The sequence below is a fragment of the Myxine glutinosa genome, chromosome 7, assembly GCF_964187855.1.
Source record: "Myxine glutinosa chromosome 7, kmMyxGlut1.1, whole genome shotgun sequence".
NCBI lineage: Eukaryota > Metazoa > Chordata > Myxini > Myxiniformes > Myxinidae > Myxine > Myxine glutinosa.
In genome coordinates this window covers 163,532,215-163,552,815 of record NC_136267.1, presented here as the reverse complement: position 1 = coordinate 163,552,815, position 20,601 = coordinate 163,532,215, and the positions used below count along the sequence as shown (strand labels likewise).

General features: G+C 39.4%; 2 protein-coding genes across 2 annotated transcripts in view; both read left to right on the top strand.

Annotated features, from left to right (window-relative positions):
* Nucleotides 1–20,601, top strand: part of LOC137413263 (CD166 antigen-like) — a 165,070-nt gene that overhangs the window by 55,865 nt on the left and 88,604 nt on the right. The window lies entirely within an intron of this gene.
* Nucleotides 14,335–16,125, top strand: LOC144893025 (uncharacterized). The gene is made up of 2 exons (XM_078782496.1): nt 14,335–15,692; nt 15,789–16,125. Coding segments are annotated over exons 1-2 (327 nt in total). The 5' UTR covers nt 14,335–15,690; the 3' UTR covers nt 16,114–16,125.

The following is a 20,601-nucleotide window of genomic DNA, read 5'->3' as shown; positions in this document are numbered from 1 at the left end:
AAAAACTGGCCAAATGAGTGGCCTAGTGGACAAATAACTGGCTAAATGAGTGGCCTAGTGGACAAATAACTGGCCAAATGAGTGGCCTAGTGGACAAAAAACTGGCCAAATGAGTGGCCTAGTGGACAAATAACTGGCCAAATGTGGCCTAGTGAACAAAAAACTGGCCAAATCAGTGGCCTAGTGGACAAATAACTGGCTAAATGAGTGGCCTAGTGGACAAATAACTGGCCAAATGAGTGGCCTAGTGGACAAATAACTGGCCAAATGAGTGGCCTAGTGGACAAATAACTGGCCAATTGAGTGGCCTAGTGGACAAATAACTGGCCAAATGAGTGGCGTCGTGGACAAATAACTGGCCAAATGAGTGGCCTAGTGGACAAATAACTGGCCAAATGAGTGGCCTAGTGGACAAATAACTGGCCAAATGAGTGGCCTCGTGGACAAATAACTGGCTAAATGAGTGGCTTAGTGGACAAATAACTGGCCAAATGAGTGGCCTAGTGGACAAAAAACTGGCCAAATGAGTGGCCTAATGGACAAATAACTGGCTAAATGAGTGGCCTAGTGGACAAATAACTGGCCAAATGAGTGGCCTAGTGGACAAATAACTGGCCAAATGAGTGGCCTAGTGGACAAATAACTGGCCAAATGATTGGCCTAGTGTACAAATAACTGGCCAAATGATTGGCCTAGTGGACAAATAACTGGCTAAATGATTGGACTAGTGGACAAATAACTGGCCAAATGAGTGGCCTAGTGGACAAATAACTGGCTAAATGAGTAGCCTAGTGGACAAATAACTGGCCAAATGAGTGGCCTAGTGGACAAATAACTGGCCAAATGAGTGGCCTAGTGGACAAATAACTGGCTAAATGATTGGCCTAGTGGACAAATAACTGGCCAATTGAGTGGCCTTGTGGACAAATAACTGGCGAAATGAGTGGCCTAGTGGACAAATAACTGGCTAAATGAGTGGCCTAGTGGACAAATAACTGGCCAATTGAGTGGCCTAGTGGACAAATAACTGGCGAAATGAGTGGCCTAGTGGACAAATAACTGGCTAAATGAGTGGCCTAGTGGACAAATAACTGGCGAAATGAGTGGCCTCGTGGACAAATAACTGGCCAAATGAGTGGCCTAGTGGACAAATACCTGGCCAAATGAGTGGCCTCGTGGACAAATAACTGGCCAAATGAGTGGCCTAGTGGACAAATAACTGGCCAATTGAGTGGCCTAGTGGACAAATAACTGGCCAATTGAGTGGCCTAGTGGACAAATAACTGCCTAAATGATTGGCCTAGTGGACAAATAACTGGCTAAATGATTGGCCTAGTGGACAAATAACTGGCCAATTTAGTGGCCTAGTGGACAAATAACTGGCCAAATGAGTGGCGTCGTGGACAAATAACTGGCTAAATGAGTGGCCTAGTGGACAAATAACTGGCCAAATGAGTGGCCTAGTGGACAAATAACTGGCCAATTGAGTGGCCTAGTGGACAAATAACTGGCCAATTGAGTGGCCTCGTGGACAAATAACTGCCTAAATGATTGGCCTCGTGGACAAATAACTGGCTAAATGATTGGCCTAGTGGACAAATAACTGGCTAAATGAGTGGCTTAGTGGACAAATAACTGGCCAAATGAGTGGCGTCGTGGACAAATAACTGGCCAATTGAGTGGCCTAGTGGACAAATAACTGGCCAATTGAGTGGCCTAGTGGACAAATAACTGCCTAAATGATTGGCCTAGTGGACAAATAACTGGCTAAATGATTGGCCTAGTGGACAAATAACTGGCCAATTGAGTGGCCTAGTGGACAAATAACTGGCCAAATGAGTGGCGTCGTGGACAAATAACTGGCTAAATGAGTGGCCTAGTGGACAAATAACTGGCCAAATGAGTGGCCTAGTGGACAAATAACTGGCCAATTGAGTGGCCTAGTGGACAAATAACTGGCCAATTGAGTGGCCTAGTGGACAAATAACTGCCTAAATGATTGGCCTAGTGGACAAATAACTGGCTAAATGATTGGCCTAGTGGACAAATAACTGGCTAAATGAGTGGCTTAGTGGACAAATAACTGGCCAAATGAGTGGCGTCGTGGACAAATAACTGCCCAAATGAGTGGCCTAGTGGACAAATAACTGGCCAAATGAGTGGCCTAGTGGACAAATAACTGGCCAAATGAGTGGCCTCGTGGACAAATAACTGGCTAAATGAGTGGCTTAGTGGACAAATAACTGGCCAAATGAGTGGCTTAGTGGACAAATAACTGGCCAAATGAGTGGCCTCGTGGACAAATAACTGGCTAAATGAGTGGCTTAGTGGACAAATAACTGGCCAAATGATTGTCTGTTGGAATAAGTAGGAAGTGGAAAGGAAAGAGGGAAGTTTCATCGTGCTAAAAGGTGGATTTGGTAAGTGTTATTCTTGTGCAGCCAGCGGTGAATTTCATGAAGTCGTTTATGTGCACAGTTTAGTTTCAAAGCCAAGTCCGTGTAAGATGGGATCAACGAAAGCACCGCCATTGCCTTTTTCTTGCCTTATGATGGGATCCGTGGTTTAGGGAAAAAATTCCGATACGGGGCCGGAGGTGGAAACTCGCCAGATGCCAAATCTGGCTCTTTTGCTTTCCTTTGCCCTGTTGTCCAATCATTTTCATTGCTTGCTAAAAATACATAAACGTCTGCTTCAAATTTGTCCCAAAAAGGCAGGTTGCTCTCCTTGTCTGCTTCGATGTCCTGGCAAGAGTTTGGTATGGCTACGTCTGTGGCTGGGTGGCTGGTAAATTATGCCCAACAATTATATTTAATGTGTCTGAGAAGGCGATTGTCATCTAAATGCACTTTTGGCGACAACAAGTAATGAGAACTTCACTGGGTAGAGCGCATACCTCCGCCAGGCTGAACAGTTTACGTTTTGGATCGCACTGATAGGCCGGATCTGCTCAGCTACCTACCTTTGTCAAAATCCACCCACAACCTTTTCAGACATCACGCTGTATCTCTCAATTGTGAAGAATTCCTTTTGAAACATTATAGTGTCTCGAACCAGTTCCTGATCCTCACCAAAATCGAACCAATTCGTCCTTGTCACACATCTAACCTCATCACCAAGTGTCACCCAAATCTATCCATAGCTTCGTGAGATATCCTACATAGTTACAGACAGACAGACAGGCAAACAGGTATGAAAACACAACCTCCATCCACCTTTGGTGGCAGCGGTAAAAATCAGTAATATTTACTCGTTTTGATTCCTGGTTTTATTTCAATGTATTACTGCACATGAAAAACTATAATGATTTAGCTTTTATTGAAAAATAAAATTGGTAGCTGTTTCAAATATTTGAGGTTTGTAATTAAACCAACGAATTTTTTAAAATGAACAACGTTTTGGGACGAAATGTCTCTGTTGGGAAAGATTGGGATATGAATCGTGCCAACCTCACACCACATATAACCTCAACTTCTGGTTTCATGTTCAGAATCCTGAATGTCATCACCAGAGGGATCGATGCTGATGGTACAGTGGGAATTTGAAACGAAATACATTCTCCACAGTGAACAACACAATAACAAAGGATGTGCATACATATATATACAGTATATATATATATATATATATATATATATATATATATATATATATATATATATATATATATATATATATATATATATATATATACGTATATATATATATATATATGTAATGATGTATATATGTATATATATATATGTAATGATGTATATATATATATATATATGTAATGATGTATATATATATATATATATGTAATGATGTATATATATATATATATATGTAATGATGTATATATATATATATATATGTAATGATGTATATATATATATATATATGTAATGATGTATATATATATATATATATGTAATGATGTATATATATATATATATATGTAATGATGTATATATGTATATATATATATGTAATGATGTATATATATATATATATATATATGTAATTATGTATATATATATGTATATATATATATATATATATATATGTATATGTGTATATATATATATATATATATATATATATATATATATATATATACTAGCAGAAGTACCCGGCATTGCCGGGCGGGGGAGGAGGAGGGGAGGGGAACGGGGGGGGGGGGGGGGGGGAGCGAGCCAGCCCCTTGGCAAAGCGAGCGATTTTTTTTTCATAGCGTCATATCTTTCATAGCGTTTCAAAGCGTCATAGCCATTTTTTTTTTCATAGCATCATAGCGGTCACAGCATTCATAGCGTCATAGCGTTTCATAGCGATTTTTTTTTTCATAGCGTCATATCGTTCATAACGTCATCACGTGATCGCTCTGAGCGAATCAGCGGCCACCTGCTCTGATTCCATTGATTCTGTGCGCTGAAATGCGCTGAGGTAAATATGAATAAAAAATATGGATCGTCAAATATTTTGAGTTCGGCCATGTTCGTCCCACGCTCAATGGCCATGTCTATGTGAAATATCAAGCACGTAAGCCTCTCCGTTTAGGAGTCTATCGGTAACATTACACACACACACACACACACACACACTGTGTTTTATATATATATATATAATGGTATCTGTAATCTGGTTCTCCAACCTAATGAGCGGACAACATGACGTCATCGCCATGCATGTCCGCATTGCCTGCAAAGCTCCAGAGGAACCATCTAGCAGTGCGTCATTACGGATTATAAATTCAGATACTGTCACAAGTGCATGCAAAACTCACAGTTACCGACCTGGTTTCGCCCTTGTTGGGGCTTCATCAGGGCAACGCAGTGAGGCTTTCCATACACTTGTAACTCTGTGAACCTTTCGGTTTTTTATATCAGTCACTATGCGACCTTCATATCATCAGTGGAGAACCGCCAGCAAGGTGTCCCATACAGCTGCTGCTGCACCTTGCTGGGAGCGATAAGCACCGCCTGCCACGCGGTAACGTTATCTCTGGTATCCACTCATCATATGGAGTCGACCTGGTTGCGGTTGGGAGTTACTAATAATGGTATCTGTAATCTGGTTCTCCAACCTAATGAGCGGACAACATGACGTCATCGGCCATGCATGTCCGCATTATATATATAATATATAATTATATATAATGTACATTATAATATAATATATATATATATTCAGGAGGTGGATAGGTGAAAGCAGTGGCAATTTGCACTATCTTGTCCTAATATTTAATTATTTTATCATATTTTACCTTACACACACACACACACACACACACACACACACACACACACACACACATATATATATATATATATATATATATATATATATATATATATATATATATAAAACCACCGTTTAGAGGCCATTTTTCCCCACAAAGCGGGGGTTGGCCTTTTCGGGGACCGTGGTAGTTGTTGTTTTTCGGTCCCCTTTTTGAAGCAATGTTTTACGGCCAGATGCCCTTCCTGACGCCAACCCTTTTTGCCGCCTTCAACGACAAACAGGGAATTACCAGTGAACTGGTACTCAATTAGCCGACCTCGGAAGGATGACAGGCTGAGTCAACCCCCCCTGGCGTTAATTCGGCGATCGACCGGGATTCGAACCCAGGATCCTTGGATCCTAAGCCGGCACCCTAGCCGCTAGCCCAACACCAGGGATATATATATATATATGTACAGGGTGCGTCAAAAGTAGCGCCCGATTTCTGTTTATATATATATATATATATATATATCTGTCAGTTGATTGTTTGTTTGCCATTTGTATTACAGTGTACAAGAAGGTAGAAATAAATGAATGACATGTTTATCTAACCATTTATTCGGGGGGAATTATTACGGAAGTGTACCAAGCTGTTTCACTTTTTTTTTGTTTTTTTGTTTTTGTACACAGAATCGAGGCTCGTGAAAGAGCTAACATTTACTTCACAAACAAATCAACCAGACAAACAAAATATATAAAAAGAGGGAGCGGAAAACAAGATGGGGAGAGAAGGGGAAGCACACAAACACAACATTTGACAGCAGGGAGATGTGTGGAAGAGAGAGGGCTTGGGGGGAGGAGGTGTGGGAAGGGGGGGGGGCGGGGGGAGGGAGAAGTATAAAACACAAGGACTTCCAGGACAGAAGTTGGTATTTTAAAAAAGTGGAATTAGGGTGAAATTGGCGGGGGTAGAAAAGATCAAGGTTTTGGATGGGGGAAGATAAGAGATGGTGGTGAACAGCTGTTTTAAAGACCTGGAGGGTGGAGTGGGATTGAAGAGAGTGAGGGAGTTTGTTCCAGAGGCAGGAGAAAAGAGGAATGGCTCCTGATGGCTTGTTCAGCCGTAGCTACATTCGTTGCCGTTTTCGGACGACCGGACTTCTTTGCAGTGACTACCGACCCTGTTGCTTCAAATTTCTCGACAATGAATCGTATGTTTCTTCCCTGGGGTGGGTTAATATCGAATTCCTGTGCCAAACGGCATGCCGCCATCGTTGGTTGTTCATTCCATTCGTAGTAATGTTTCACGGCCGCAATGCGTCGATTCATTGAAAGGTAATTCATGGTTCAATTTGGTGCAAATTCAGTAACTTTCCAAACTCTCAGCAATAACCTGCAAAAAATAAATAAATAAATAAATTAAGAAAATTAATAATCTGCAAGACAATTATAAACAACATGACATCCCAGAAAGAATCTGACAGCCGAAAAAACAGAAATCGGGCGCTACTTTTGACTCACCCTGTATATATAAATTATATTGTATATATTGTAACTGTATATATATCAAAAGTATACATATATCAGCCATTGTTTTGTAAACATAGCCGAGGCTCATGGAGGAGCTAGTACGAGTACACCTAACGGGTTAAGACTAAACAGGACTAAAGGAAGAGCAGAGAGAGGGGGGAAGCACCAACACAGAGTGAGGTGTTCAAACAAATGGCATGGAGAAGAATGGGTGGTAGGAGATTATGCATGAGGTGGACAAGATGGATACAGAAGGAAACTCTCAGGAGGGAAAAAGTGTAAATTTGTCAGGAGAAGGAGGGATTGAGGTGGAGAGGGAGGTGGTTGTGGTTACTGAGGGTAGAAAAGATGATCGTTTTGGATTGACGACAATCTGAGATGGTAGTGAACAGCTGGCTTGAAGACCTGTTGAGGCACGGGTGGGTAAAAAGAGGAACAAGTGAATGGAGGTGAGCAGTGATCCTAGATTCAGATAATTCCACCAGAAGGAATTTGATGGTTGGCCATGTGAGCTCTGCAGCAACCTGGGGGCGGAGGAGCGGTTGGGGAGAGAGGGGGCAGGGAACCTGAAACCTGTGCACCCTGCGGAAACCTTTAAAGCAACCAAGAATGCTAACCCAAGGTGAGCCTATTCATATTTCAAACTCGTCCCGAGTTCCTCCACACCTGCAGGCATTGACATGAAGCACATGCATGAGAACCCCAAAAACACACAACCCATCAGCCATTGTACCAGTTTCAATGCATACAGGTGGTGTGTCGATGGTAGATAGAATCATACACCACCGAGGGATACCAGACATGTATGATGTGCAATACCTATGTCAATCACCCCAGCTGTGACTAGGAATTAACAACTGAATCATCATTGAGCCCTTCTAGTCAGAGCAAGCTGTATAAAGTAAACAAGAAAGCTAACCAACGATAAGCCCCTTGTTATTTCAAACTCGATCGAAGGAAACTGCACAAAATATATGAATTGGGGTTCTTTGGCTGGAAGAGCATGGAGGTTAAATATATACTGTAAATATATATATATATATATATGTAATCGATGTCAGCTATCTTCACTCATAGCTCATATATGACGTTTAGCATGTATATGTGTGTTCACACATATGTACACACATATCACCAGTCTACTACGTTTTACCTTGTTTTAGTACAGCACTACAGTTTGTGCAAGTGTTCCAATCTTGAGTTTTTCATCTCGTTTCCATTTGCACTTAATTTTAATGAATAATGTTCCTGTATGATTTCCATATTGGAATGCTACATTCTGTTTCCATATATAAATCTTCAAAAGTGACATTTGGAAAAGGCTTCCTTCGCAAGGTGCCGAAAATGCCCTCATTATATACCTGTCCTGACTATAACTGGGGTCCTGTCCACGAGGGTTCCAAAGAGTGACAACAATTAAGGCCTCGAGATGTGGGCGATACTTGCTCTCCGTGCATTCCTACAGACAGAGTTAAAAGGTCTCAGATGAAGTAATCGATGGCTGATGATTCTCCAAGTGCGGATTTCTGCTGACGTTTAGCAATTTAACACTTTATAGATGCCAGAACAGCAATTGGAAGGGGGTAAGATACAATAATATACCAGGGTTAACCCCCAATGATGATGCTCGATGAATATTTGATTGTGAATGAGAGCAATGTCGACTTTTAAAAATAAAGTGAATATATATATATATATATATATATATATATATATATATATATATATAGTCGTATACATATTTTATGTATATATATTACAGGATCGAGGCTCGTGAAAGAGCTAACATTTATCACACAAAAAAATCAAACACACACAAAACATATAATAAGGGTAGAGGTTGACAAGATGGGGAGAGAAGGAAAAGCACAAACATAACATTTGAGAGCAGGGACATCGGGAGATCTGTGGGAGGGCTTGGGGGGAGGAGGCGTGGGAAGGGGGGGGATGGTGGGAAAAGTATAAAACACAAGGACACTACAAGGACTTCCAGGAAGGAAGTTGGTATTTCAAAAAAGTGAAATTAGCGGGGGTAGAAAAGATCAAGGTTTTGGATGGGGGAAGATAAGAGATGGTGGTGAACAGCTGTTTTAAAGACCTGGAGGGAGGAGTGGGATTGAAGAGAGTGAGGGAGTTTGTTCCAGAGGTGGGAGAAAAGAGGAATGAAAGGGTGAAGGTGAGCAGAGTCTTGATTTTGGCATTTTAACCATAAGAGGGTTGAGGGCAGATCTTGTGCGACCTGTAGGAATATTTGGGGGACACAGCGCAGAGAGAGCTGGGGGAGCAAGGCCGGAGAGGAGTCGGTAGAAGACGGAAAGACCACCAACCTGCCTGCGGTGAGTGAGTGAAAGGCCCTTGGAGTTAGCTTCATCGCGGGAGATTACAATGATTCTGAACGCTTTGGTTTCAACAGCGTGAAGACGAGCTAGGTGCGAGGCAGGAGCACCGGCCCATATATATATATATATACTCGTATATTTATATATATATATACACTCGTATATTTTATACTAATAAATTTATATATATATATATATATATATATATATATATATATATATATATATATATATGGTCAGTTGATTGTTTGTTTGACATTTGTATTACAGTGTACAAGAAGGTAGAAATAAATGAATGACATGTTTATCTAACCATTTATTCAGGGGGAAATTATTGCGGAAGTGTACCAAGCTGTTTTACTTGCAATTTTCAAAGTTCTCTCCCTCGTGATCGATGCACAATTGCAGCTGAGCAGGCACAGAGTGGCACACATGCTTGCAGAGTTCAATATCAATTTCCTCAAACTTTGCAGTGATTTGAGCCTTCAATTCCTGAATGGTACGAGGCTTTTCACGATAAACAAGGTCTTTCATGAGCCCCCAAAGAAAGAAATCTGGAGGTGTAAGCTCTGGGGAGCGTTATAAGTAAGCGTCTGGAGGTGTAAGGTCTAAATGGTTAGATAAACATGTCATTCATTAATTTATACCTTCTTGTACACTGTAATACAAATGTCAAACAATCAACTGACAGATATATCTATATATATATATATATATATATATATATATATATATACATATATATATATATATATATATATATATATATATAAGCAGAAATCGGGCGCTACTTTTGACTCACCCTGTATATACTCGTATATTTTTATATTTGTATATATATATATATACTCTTATATTTTATAGTCGTATATTTATATATATATATATATATATATATATATATACTCGTATATTTTTATATTTATATATACATATACTCGTATATTTATATATATATATGTATATATATATATATATATATATATATATATATATATATATATATATATATATATATATATATACATACATACATACTAGTGTATATATATATATACACAAAGAATTAAGTTAAGCACCCCCCCCCGTTTTTTTACAACCTCGCACATTACAAGTTTGTTGTCGTCAAAACAGTGTAATATACCCATGATATTGCTATATTTTCTGGAGAAGTGATATTATGGTCACATAAAAACATAACAATCATGCCGTTTTCAATATTTTATTCTGAATAATTTAAGGTGAAATTTTTTGGGAATTTTAGGCATATTTTCACCTCAATTTAAGTATGGAGCTATAGGTCCATCACGGACAGTGTGGATGACGTTTATGTTTTCTAACGTACAGTCATTGTTCTGAGAAGACCTCTAGCGATCTTTGCGTCAATAACGTGTGTAGGACCCACGTGATCGGATCACTGACTCAACCAATCACTTTTTTTCACTTTGATCACTCAATTTCATCAATGGATAATTGCTAATGTCATACCAATCATTATTTGATCTCACATACCTTAGAATATATGCCAATGTATACATATACACAAAGAATATATATTAGGGGGTGCTTACCTTAATTCGTTGTGTAGGGGTGCTTAACTTAATTCTTTGTGTATATATATTCGTATATTTATATATATATATTCGTATATTTATATATATATATATATATATGTATATATATGTATACATACATATATAAATATATAAATATCCCGAAAGAGCCTAAACATTAAACCATCACCATGCTTATAGTGTCATATAATAATTAATTAAAAGAGGATTTTGCGACTGTTCTTTTATTCAGGTGTTTGACACGTGTTCGTGTAGTTTCACATCTCCTACATATAAATAACCTCATTTTTTTTTAAACATTCAACATACCCCCTTCGAGCTTAGAAAGTAAACCATTAGCTTTGAAATCGAAAGGATACTTTACGTCACATTCTTTCACCTTCGAGTTCGGTACAAAGTGATTTTGTTGACGGTTTGAGGTGAGCTTCTATGCCCCCAAAAGGTGACCTTGTTTACCTTTGACGGAATTTAGATTTATTTGCTGGTGGGCCGAAGGAAAAGACAGACAAAGACGTGAAGAAAACATCTGATGGAGGCTTATCTCCACGGACCATCTTTAAACACACACCAGTTACCGGCCAGGTGTGTTTTAGTCTATCCTGAGTGCAGCCGGGAGCGATAGTTCTGGGAGATTGTCTCGGGCTGGGAGTCAAAGGATCTTTAACCCTAATCGATGGAACATCTGCGTGCCAAGGATGTTGGAATTCGGTTTGGTGGGTTAAGAATGAACGCCGCGCTTTGTACTTTGTGATGAACCTTATTTGTTTGTTTACTTGTTTTTTTTAAACACACATTTTGATCACTTGTTTGCACAAACAGAAGGGTATACCACAACCTTTGTTTTACTTTGCACTCTAGGTGAGGATATTGAAGAATCTTTACGCAAGATTATAACGCTGAAGTTAATGCTGAATATTTCAAAAATGTGCAGTTCAACAATTAGGATAAGTGTTATTGGTAGAGTAAAAGTAACTGTAAATAACATGAAATACTACAAAAAATGTTGGTCGTGCTGTAAGGCCTCAGAGGTAACTCCAATGGGGCACAACTTTGATAACACCTCTATCTCTTCAGTCTGCCATGTAATACTGATCTGATTTGACGGCCTATGGACTTGAACCCACGGAAGTCCTCTTGCTGGCCACGGTCACCAATGTATCGGAGACTCATAGCTTATCTTAAATGACACAAGCGTCGATCAACATTGCAGTGCTGCTTTTACTTTTCATCTTATATACTAGCAGGAGTACCCGGGCGGGGAGGGACAGGGGAGGGAGAGGGACAGGGGAGGGAGTGGGGGAGGGAGGGGTGAGGGAGGGGTTAGGAAGGGAGTGGGGGGAGTAAAAGGAGGTTCATCACCTTTTCGTTGAATATATGTTTGTGAATGTGGCGTTCATCACGTTTCCGAGTTATGTGTGATGCCCATCAGGAAGAAGAAGAAGAAGCCGTACTACCAACTTCGTGCACTTCCAGAATTGTTTTATTTTTGTGTTCAAATGTCTGGTGATTGTTTTGTATTTAGTTATGCGAATGTGTACTTGTATATAACTGTCATTAATTCTAAAAAGGCTTCGGCACTATTGAGCGATTTTTTATTTCTTTTTTTTTATCCCCCCCCCCCCCCCCTCCCTAAAAAAAAAATTTCAGAATTTATATTTATTTATTTTTATTTATAATTTTTTTGACTAAAACACTCCTCAGCACTCACTGATGAACCTCTGAAAGTTTGACGAAGATCCATTCAGCCATCTCTACGAAAAATGGAAAAATGGCGACACAACCACACAGACACAGACACAGACACAGACACACACACACACACACACACACACACACACACACACAGACAGACACAGACAGACACAGACACACACACAGACACACACAGACACAGACAGACACAGACACACACACAGACACACACACAGACACATACACACACACAGACACACACACACAGACACACACACACAGACACACACACAGACACACACACACAGACACACACACACAGACACACACACACATACACACACACAGACCAACAGCTCTCTTACATAGTGGATTTATCTGTGCTATCATGAGTGGGTTAACTAATTTCTTGATTTGCAAAATAAACAGAACGATGACCCAGTTCACAGTCTCCGCTCCCTTTGCTGAGCGTGATGAATTGTTCTCGGTATAAGTTACCGGTGCTGATTGGATAACTCTGAGATTGCGTTGGTGCCTCGAGCTGTGTCGTTTGAATTCAATTCCTGATGCCGCAAGTGGACGTTAACATTCTTTAGTGTGTTTCGGAAAGAATAGGCCATGGTGTGCCGGTACCCTGACATTGTACCAAGTTCTGATTTTCTGATGTGATTTACAGGGCATTGGTACAACCAGCTGACCATATTTACCCCCGCCGGCCGCCACCAAAGGTGGGCGCAGGTTATGTTTTCACCCCTGTTTGTCTGTCTTGTTTGTTTGTTTGTTTGTTTGTCTGTGAGTGCAATAACTGACGAACACCTTCAGCTATCTTCATCAAACTTTACCAGAGGATTCCGAAGGCCAAACGTAAGGCTGTCAATGTTTTTTGACTATATAAGTCAAAGGTCAAGGTTTTCTGGATTGTTTGTCCGGGCGATATCTCAGCCATCCTTCGAGCTAGTAAGCTCAAATTTAGGCATAATAGGGAGTCTGTACAACATCCTAATAGGACCTGCTATGGCAAAAACTGTATTTTCCATTTTTTGATTAATCAATTAATCACTTAATTATTATCGATTTATTGGCTACTTGGTTATTTTCTTTCTCATGTGGACAATATCTCAGGCACCTTTTGAGATAGGAAGCTGATATTTGGACACATCAATGACCAAGTGACCGCTACCTTTTCTGCTACCTTTTCATTGATTAATCAATTAGTCGATGAATTATTAAATTTTTTCGATTTGTTAAATCATTAATTTTAAAAACTTACAGATTCGGATGAAACAGTGGTGGTATAGGTATGCTATTAGCCAATTGATTAACAAATTAATTATTTTACGATTATTATTTATTTATTTTAATAAAGCAATTAATCAATAAACTATTGAGTCTCTAGATTTTCGTTGTACCCGTCAGGCTACCACCTGACATCCATCATTGTTTGTTTGTGAACTAGCGATATCTCAAAAAGTTATGGAAGGATTTGGACAAAATGTGGTGGACAGGTTGTGTGTGGGACAAGAAAATTTTTAATTGGATTGTGGTGAAGATATGAATGTGGATTCGGATATGAGAATTATTTAATTTTCCAAGTGATTCTTCACCATTGAGAGATTGGGCCGAAAACGATACATAGCAGGATATCTCAAAAAGTTATGTACGGATTTGGACAAAACTTGGTAGACTGGTTGTGTGTGTGACAAGGACAAATTGATTGGATTTTGGTGAAGACCTGAATGTGGATTTGGATATGATAATTATTTAATTCTCTAAGTGATTCTTCACCATTGAGAGATAGGGCCAAGAACGATACATAGCAGGATATCTCAAAAAGTTATGTACGGATTTGGACAAAATTTGGTAGACTGGTTGTGTGTGTGACAAGGACAAATTGATTGGATTTTGGTGTAGATCTGAATGTGGATTCGGATATGATAATTATTTAATTTTCTAAGTGATTCTTCACCATTGAGAGATAGGGCCAAAAACGATGCATAGCAGGATATCTCAAAAAGTTATCGACGGATTTGGACAAAACTTGGTAGACTGGTTGTGCGTGTGACAAGGACAAATTGATTGGATTTTGGTTAAGATTCAAATCCGGCCTATCAGTGGGATACAAAACGTAAACTGTTCAGGCTGGCTCTACCAAGGCCGTTCTAGACATTATTGACTCCTGGACCGATATTCATTCGCTCGACTGACTCGGTCAGTTATCTCATGTATTTGTCACAAAAGCTTCACTTTGATGTGCTAGTGGTGGTGATATGGACGTGTTTTTGTATATTCACCGAGTGCATTTACAATATCTAAGTCACTTTAACAGAAGTGAGAGTGTTATTCAGCGTGCATGGAATGCGGTGCATTGAGCAAGTGTAATGTGGGAATAGTTTTCGTATGGGATTGCCCAGTGCTCGCGTCTGCTTTTCATCAGTCCCGCTGGCTTATGTGGTGCACAGCTCTTTCAGAGGTCATGCTCCTCGGCTTAACTTTCCTGAAAAAGACTGCCATTTAAAGAAAAAGGCAGGACACATTGCAGGTGGTCTACTAGGATTTTAAGGGTTTAGGTGTGGAATAAATAACTGCATTCATAGGATGTTAGTGCTGGGAATAGTTATTTTGTTCAGCTGTGCGAGTGTCCCATTAATGGCAGCAGCAATTCACATCATCATAAAGTTTCACTTATCGCATCACTGGGACACCAGGTGTCTTTTTAAAGTTATATTCAATTAGAGTGATTTACAGAACCACTACCTTTTCATAGGTAGTATTTTAGTGACTATCTCAAAATGCCCTGAGGGCATTAAGAGTCAACCATAACAATCTGACTGGCAGGACTGGCATCACGTGTACACCTGACCTGGAGGCGCCCCTCCTTGAAGGTCATTATTGAGCCAGCTGGGTATTATATGCAATTTCATGGTGACAGGGGAAATTTACATGAGACTAGGTCAGTTTCCAGAAGCTTCGGATACTCTTAAGATCCATAATCCAACCTCATTGATTACTCCTTATTTGAAGCCAAACTGTCAATTTGATTTGCTATACCTTGAGATGGATTTGAACTCATAACCTCTGAGAATGGAAGTCCTCAGGACTAGACCACCACCATACGCAGGGCGTGAATAAAAGTGACCACCACCATCTTGATGGCAATCCTATCAGGTCAAACAGCAGTCAGGAACAACAGAGATTGAAACGTCTTTGGAAAACAATGTGGCAAACATTCCAAAATTCTCAATTTCTTTTTATGGCTTCATTTTTTGAAAAGCATTCGATACTGCGTATATTTACAAGGATATACAAAGATATAGAAAGTAAACAAGGATATACAAGCATAAACAAGGATGTACAAGGAAAACAAGGATATACAAGCATAAACAAGGATATACAATCATAAACAAGGATGTACAAACATAAACAAGGATGTACAAACATAAACAAGGATATACAAGGAAAACAAGGATATACAAGGAAAACAAGGATATACAAGCATAAACAAGGATGTACAAGGAAAACAAGGATATACAAGCATAAACAAGGATGTACAAGGAAAACAAGGATATACAAGCATAAACAAGGATGTACAAGGAAAACAAGGATATACAAGCATAAACAAGGATGTACAAGGAAAACAAGGATATACAAGCATAAACAAGGATGTACAAGGAAAACAAGGATATACAAGCATAAACAAGGATGTACAAGGAAAACAAGGATGTACAAGGAAAACAAGGATATACAAGGAAAACAAGGATATACAAGCATAAACAAGGATGTACAATCATAAACAAGGATGTACAAGGAAAACAAGGATATACAAGCATAAACAAGGATGTACAAGGAAAACAAGGATATACAAGGAAAACAAGGATATACAAGCATAAACAAGGATATACAATCATAAACAAGGATATACAAGCATAAACAAGGATATACAAGCATAAACAAGGATATACAAGGAAAACAAGGATATACAAGCATAAACAAGGATATACAAGGAAAACAAGGATATACAAGCATAAACAAGGATGTACAAGGAAAACAAGGATATACAAGCATAAACAAGGATGTACAAGGAAAACAAGGATATACAAGGAAAACAAGGATATACGAGCATAAACAAGGATGTACAATCATAAACAAGGATGTACAAGGAAAACAAGGATATACAACAATAAACAAGGATATACAATCATAAACAAGGATATACAACAATAAACAAGGATATACAATCATAAACAAGGATGTACAAGCATAAACAAGGATATACAATCATAAACAAGGATATACAAGCATAAACAAGGATGTACAAGGAAAACAAGGATATACAAGCATAAACAAGGATGTACAAGGAAAACAAGGATATACAAGGATATACAAGGATATACAAGCATAAACAAGGATGTACAATCATAAACAAGGATGTACAAGGAAAACAAGGATATACAACAATAAACAAGGATATACAATCATAAACAAGGATGTACAAGCATAAACAAGGATGTACAAGGAAAACAAGGATATACAAGGAAAACAAGGATATACAAGCATAAACAAGGATGTACAATCATAAACAAGGATGTACAAGGAAAACAAGGACATACAACAATAAACAAGGATATACAATCATAAACAAGGATGTACAAGGAAAACAAGGATAAACAAGGATATACAAGCATAAACAAGACAGTATATACAATCATAAACAAGGATGTACAAGGAAAACAAGGATAAACAAGGAAAACAAGGATATACAAGGACATACAAGGACATACAAGGTATACAAGGACATACAAGGACAAACAAGGATATACAAGGACATATAAAGACATACAAGGACATACAAGGACAAACAAGGACAAACAAGGATATACAAGGACATACAAGGACATACAAGGACATATAAAGACATATAAAGACATACAAGGATATATAAGGATATACAAGGACATACAAGGACATACTAAGTATGCAAGGTATATAAGGTATACAAGGACATACAAGGATATACAAGGTATACAAGGACATACAAAGACATACAAGGACATACAAGGACAAACAAGGACAAACAAGGATATACAAGGACATACAAGGACATACAAAGACATACAAAGACATACAAGGATATACAAAGACAAACAAGGGTATACAAAGACAAACAAGGATATACAAGCATAAACAAGGATGGACAAGGAAAACAAGGATATACAAGGAAAACAAGGATGTGCAAGGAAAACAAGGATATACAAGCATAAACAAGTATATACAATCGTAAACAAGGATGTACAAGGAAAACAAGGATATACAAGCATAAACAAGACAGTATATACAATCATAAACAAGGATGTACAAGGAAAACAAGGATAAACAAGGAAAACAAGGACATACAAAGACATACAAAGACATACAAGGATATACAAAGACAAACAAGGATATACAAAGACAAACAAGGATATACAAGGATGGACAAGGAAAACAAGGATGTGCAAGGAAAACAAGGATGTGCAAGGAAAACAAGGATATACAAGCATAAACAAGTATATACAATCATAAACAAGGATGTACAAGGATATACAAGCATAAACAAGTATATACAATCATAAACAAGGATGAACAAGGATAAACAAGGAAAACAAGGATATACAAGGACATACAAGGACATACAAGGACATACAAGGTATACAAGGACATACAAGGACAAACAAGGATATACAAGGACATATAAAGACATACAAGGACATACAAGGACAAACAAGGACAAACAAGGATATACAAGGACATACAAGGACATACAAGGACATACAAGGACAAACAAGGACAAACAAGGATATACAAGGACATACAAAGACATACAAGGATATATAAGGATATACAAGGACATACAAGGACATACAAAGTATGCAAGGTATATAAGGTATACAAGGACATACAAAGTATATAAGGTATACAAGGACATACAAGGTATACAAGGACATACAAGGTATACAAGGACATACAAAGTATATAAGGTATACAAGGACATCCAAGGTATACAAGGTATACAAGGACATACAAGGTATATAAGGTATACAAGGACATACAAAGTATATAACGTATACAAGGACATACAAGGTATACAAGGACATACAAAGTATACAAGGTATATAAGGTATACAAGGTATACAAGGACATACAAAGACATACAAGGACAAACAAGGATATACAAGGACATACAAGGACATACAAGGACATACAAGGACATACAAAGTATGCAAGGTATATAAGGTATTTTTTTATTTTTTTTTATTTTTTGTATACTGAATCGAGGCTCGTGAAAGAGCTAACATTTACTTCACAAACAAATCAACCAGACAAACAAAATATATAAAAAGAGGAAGCGGAAAACAAGATGGGGAGAGAAGGGGAAGCACACAAACAACATTTGAGAGCAGGGAGATGTGTGGAAGGGAGAGGGCTTGGGGGGAGGAGGCGTGGGAAGGGGGGGGGGGGGAGGGAGAAGTATAAAACACAAGGACACCAAGGACTTCCAGGACAGAAGTTGGTATTTCAAAAAAGTGGAATTGGGGTGAAATTAGCGGGGGTAGAAAAGATCAAGGTTTTGGATGGGGGAAGATAAGAGATGGTGGTGAACAGCTGTTTTAAAGACCTGGAGGGTGGAGTGGGATTGAAGAGAGTGAGGGAGTTTGTTCCAGAGGTGGGAGAAAAGAGGAATGAAGGAGTGAAGGTGAGCAGAGAGTCTTGATTTTGGCAGTTTGACCATAAGAGGGTTGCAGGCAGATCTTGTGCGACCTGTAGGAATATTTGCGGGACAGAGCCCAGAGAGAGCTGGGGGGGCAAGGCCAGAGAGGAGTCGGTAGAAGACGGAAAGACCACCAACCTGCCTGCGGTGAGTGAGTGAGAGGCCCTTGGAGTTAGCTTCATCGCGGGAGATTCCAATGATTCTGAATGCTTTGGTTTTAACAGCGTGAAGACGGGCTAGGTGTGAGGCAGGAGCACCAGCCCAGAGGGGAGAGCAGTATTCCATTGAGCTGCAGATGAAAGCCTTGTATGTGGTGAGGAGCTCAGGTGTGCCAAGGAAGGACTTCGCACGACGGAGGATGCCCAGTCGGCGACTGGCTTTGGAGGCCAGCTTGGAAATGTGGTTTTCCCAGGAAAGATCATGGCAGATAGTGAGACCGAAAAGCTTGAGTGACAGAACTTGAGTATACAAGGACATACAAAGTATATAAGGTATACAAGGACATACAAGGTATACAAGGACATACAAAGTATACAAATTATATGAGGTATACAAGGACATACAAGGTATACAAGGACATACAAAGTATACAAGGTATATAAGGTATACAAGGACATACAAGGTATACAAGGACATACAAAGTATACAAGGTGTATAAGGTATACAAGGACATACAAAGTATACAAGGTATACAAGTGACTGGCACAGTAGGTGGCCATTCGGCCCATCATGCCTGTGCTACACCAACACCAGATACCATGACCCATCCACATACGAGCGACAGGTCCTGCCAATATCCCTGCACCGCTCCATTTTCAATTTAAATCCAAGCTCATTCATTCCACACCTTCGCCAAACGACACACTACCGACAATTGTTGGGCTGTTGGCGCTTGGGATGGGTTGCCTCGTTTTGACCACACATATGAAACCAAATCCTCGGGTGTTGAAACGCTGCAATGCATCGACCATGAGAGGTTGTGCAAGCCCTTTTGGCCCTCGTACAGTTGCTGACGGGGTAAACAAAAAGCCGCAGTATTTATTTATTTAACTCGCACGGAAATATCGATGTGCCTTCAACTGAGTGTTTCCAATCGGATGCGAACCGATCACCTCGATTCTACAATCGACGATACAAGGATGGCCTAGACCTGGAGGTACGCACGATCGTCTCTAAGCCGTCTCGCCTGGGTTTGAATCCCGACCCAGCTATAAACTGCCATCGCGGTGTTTCACAAGCAGGGTGACTTGGCATTAGTCGGTGGATGTTAAAGGTCACTCCTGTGTCCTTCGCGAAGAGTAGGCGACCTATCGCCGGCACCATGGACAAATTCCTGCGGTGGCCTACAGAGGGCATCGGCATCAGCGGCACAGCCTCGCTCCGAGCCAATGATGCTGCGTACAAAAGAAGAAGAAGAATCAATTATACACACATATGGTAACTAACTATGTTGTTTCCTTTAGTCTTATCATTATTTAACAACTAAATTAGAAAGCATCTGAAAATGCAAAGCCCA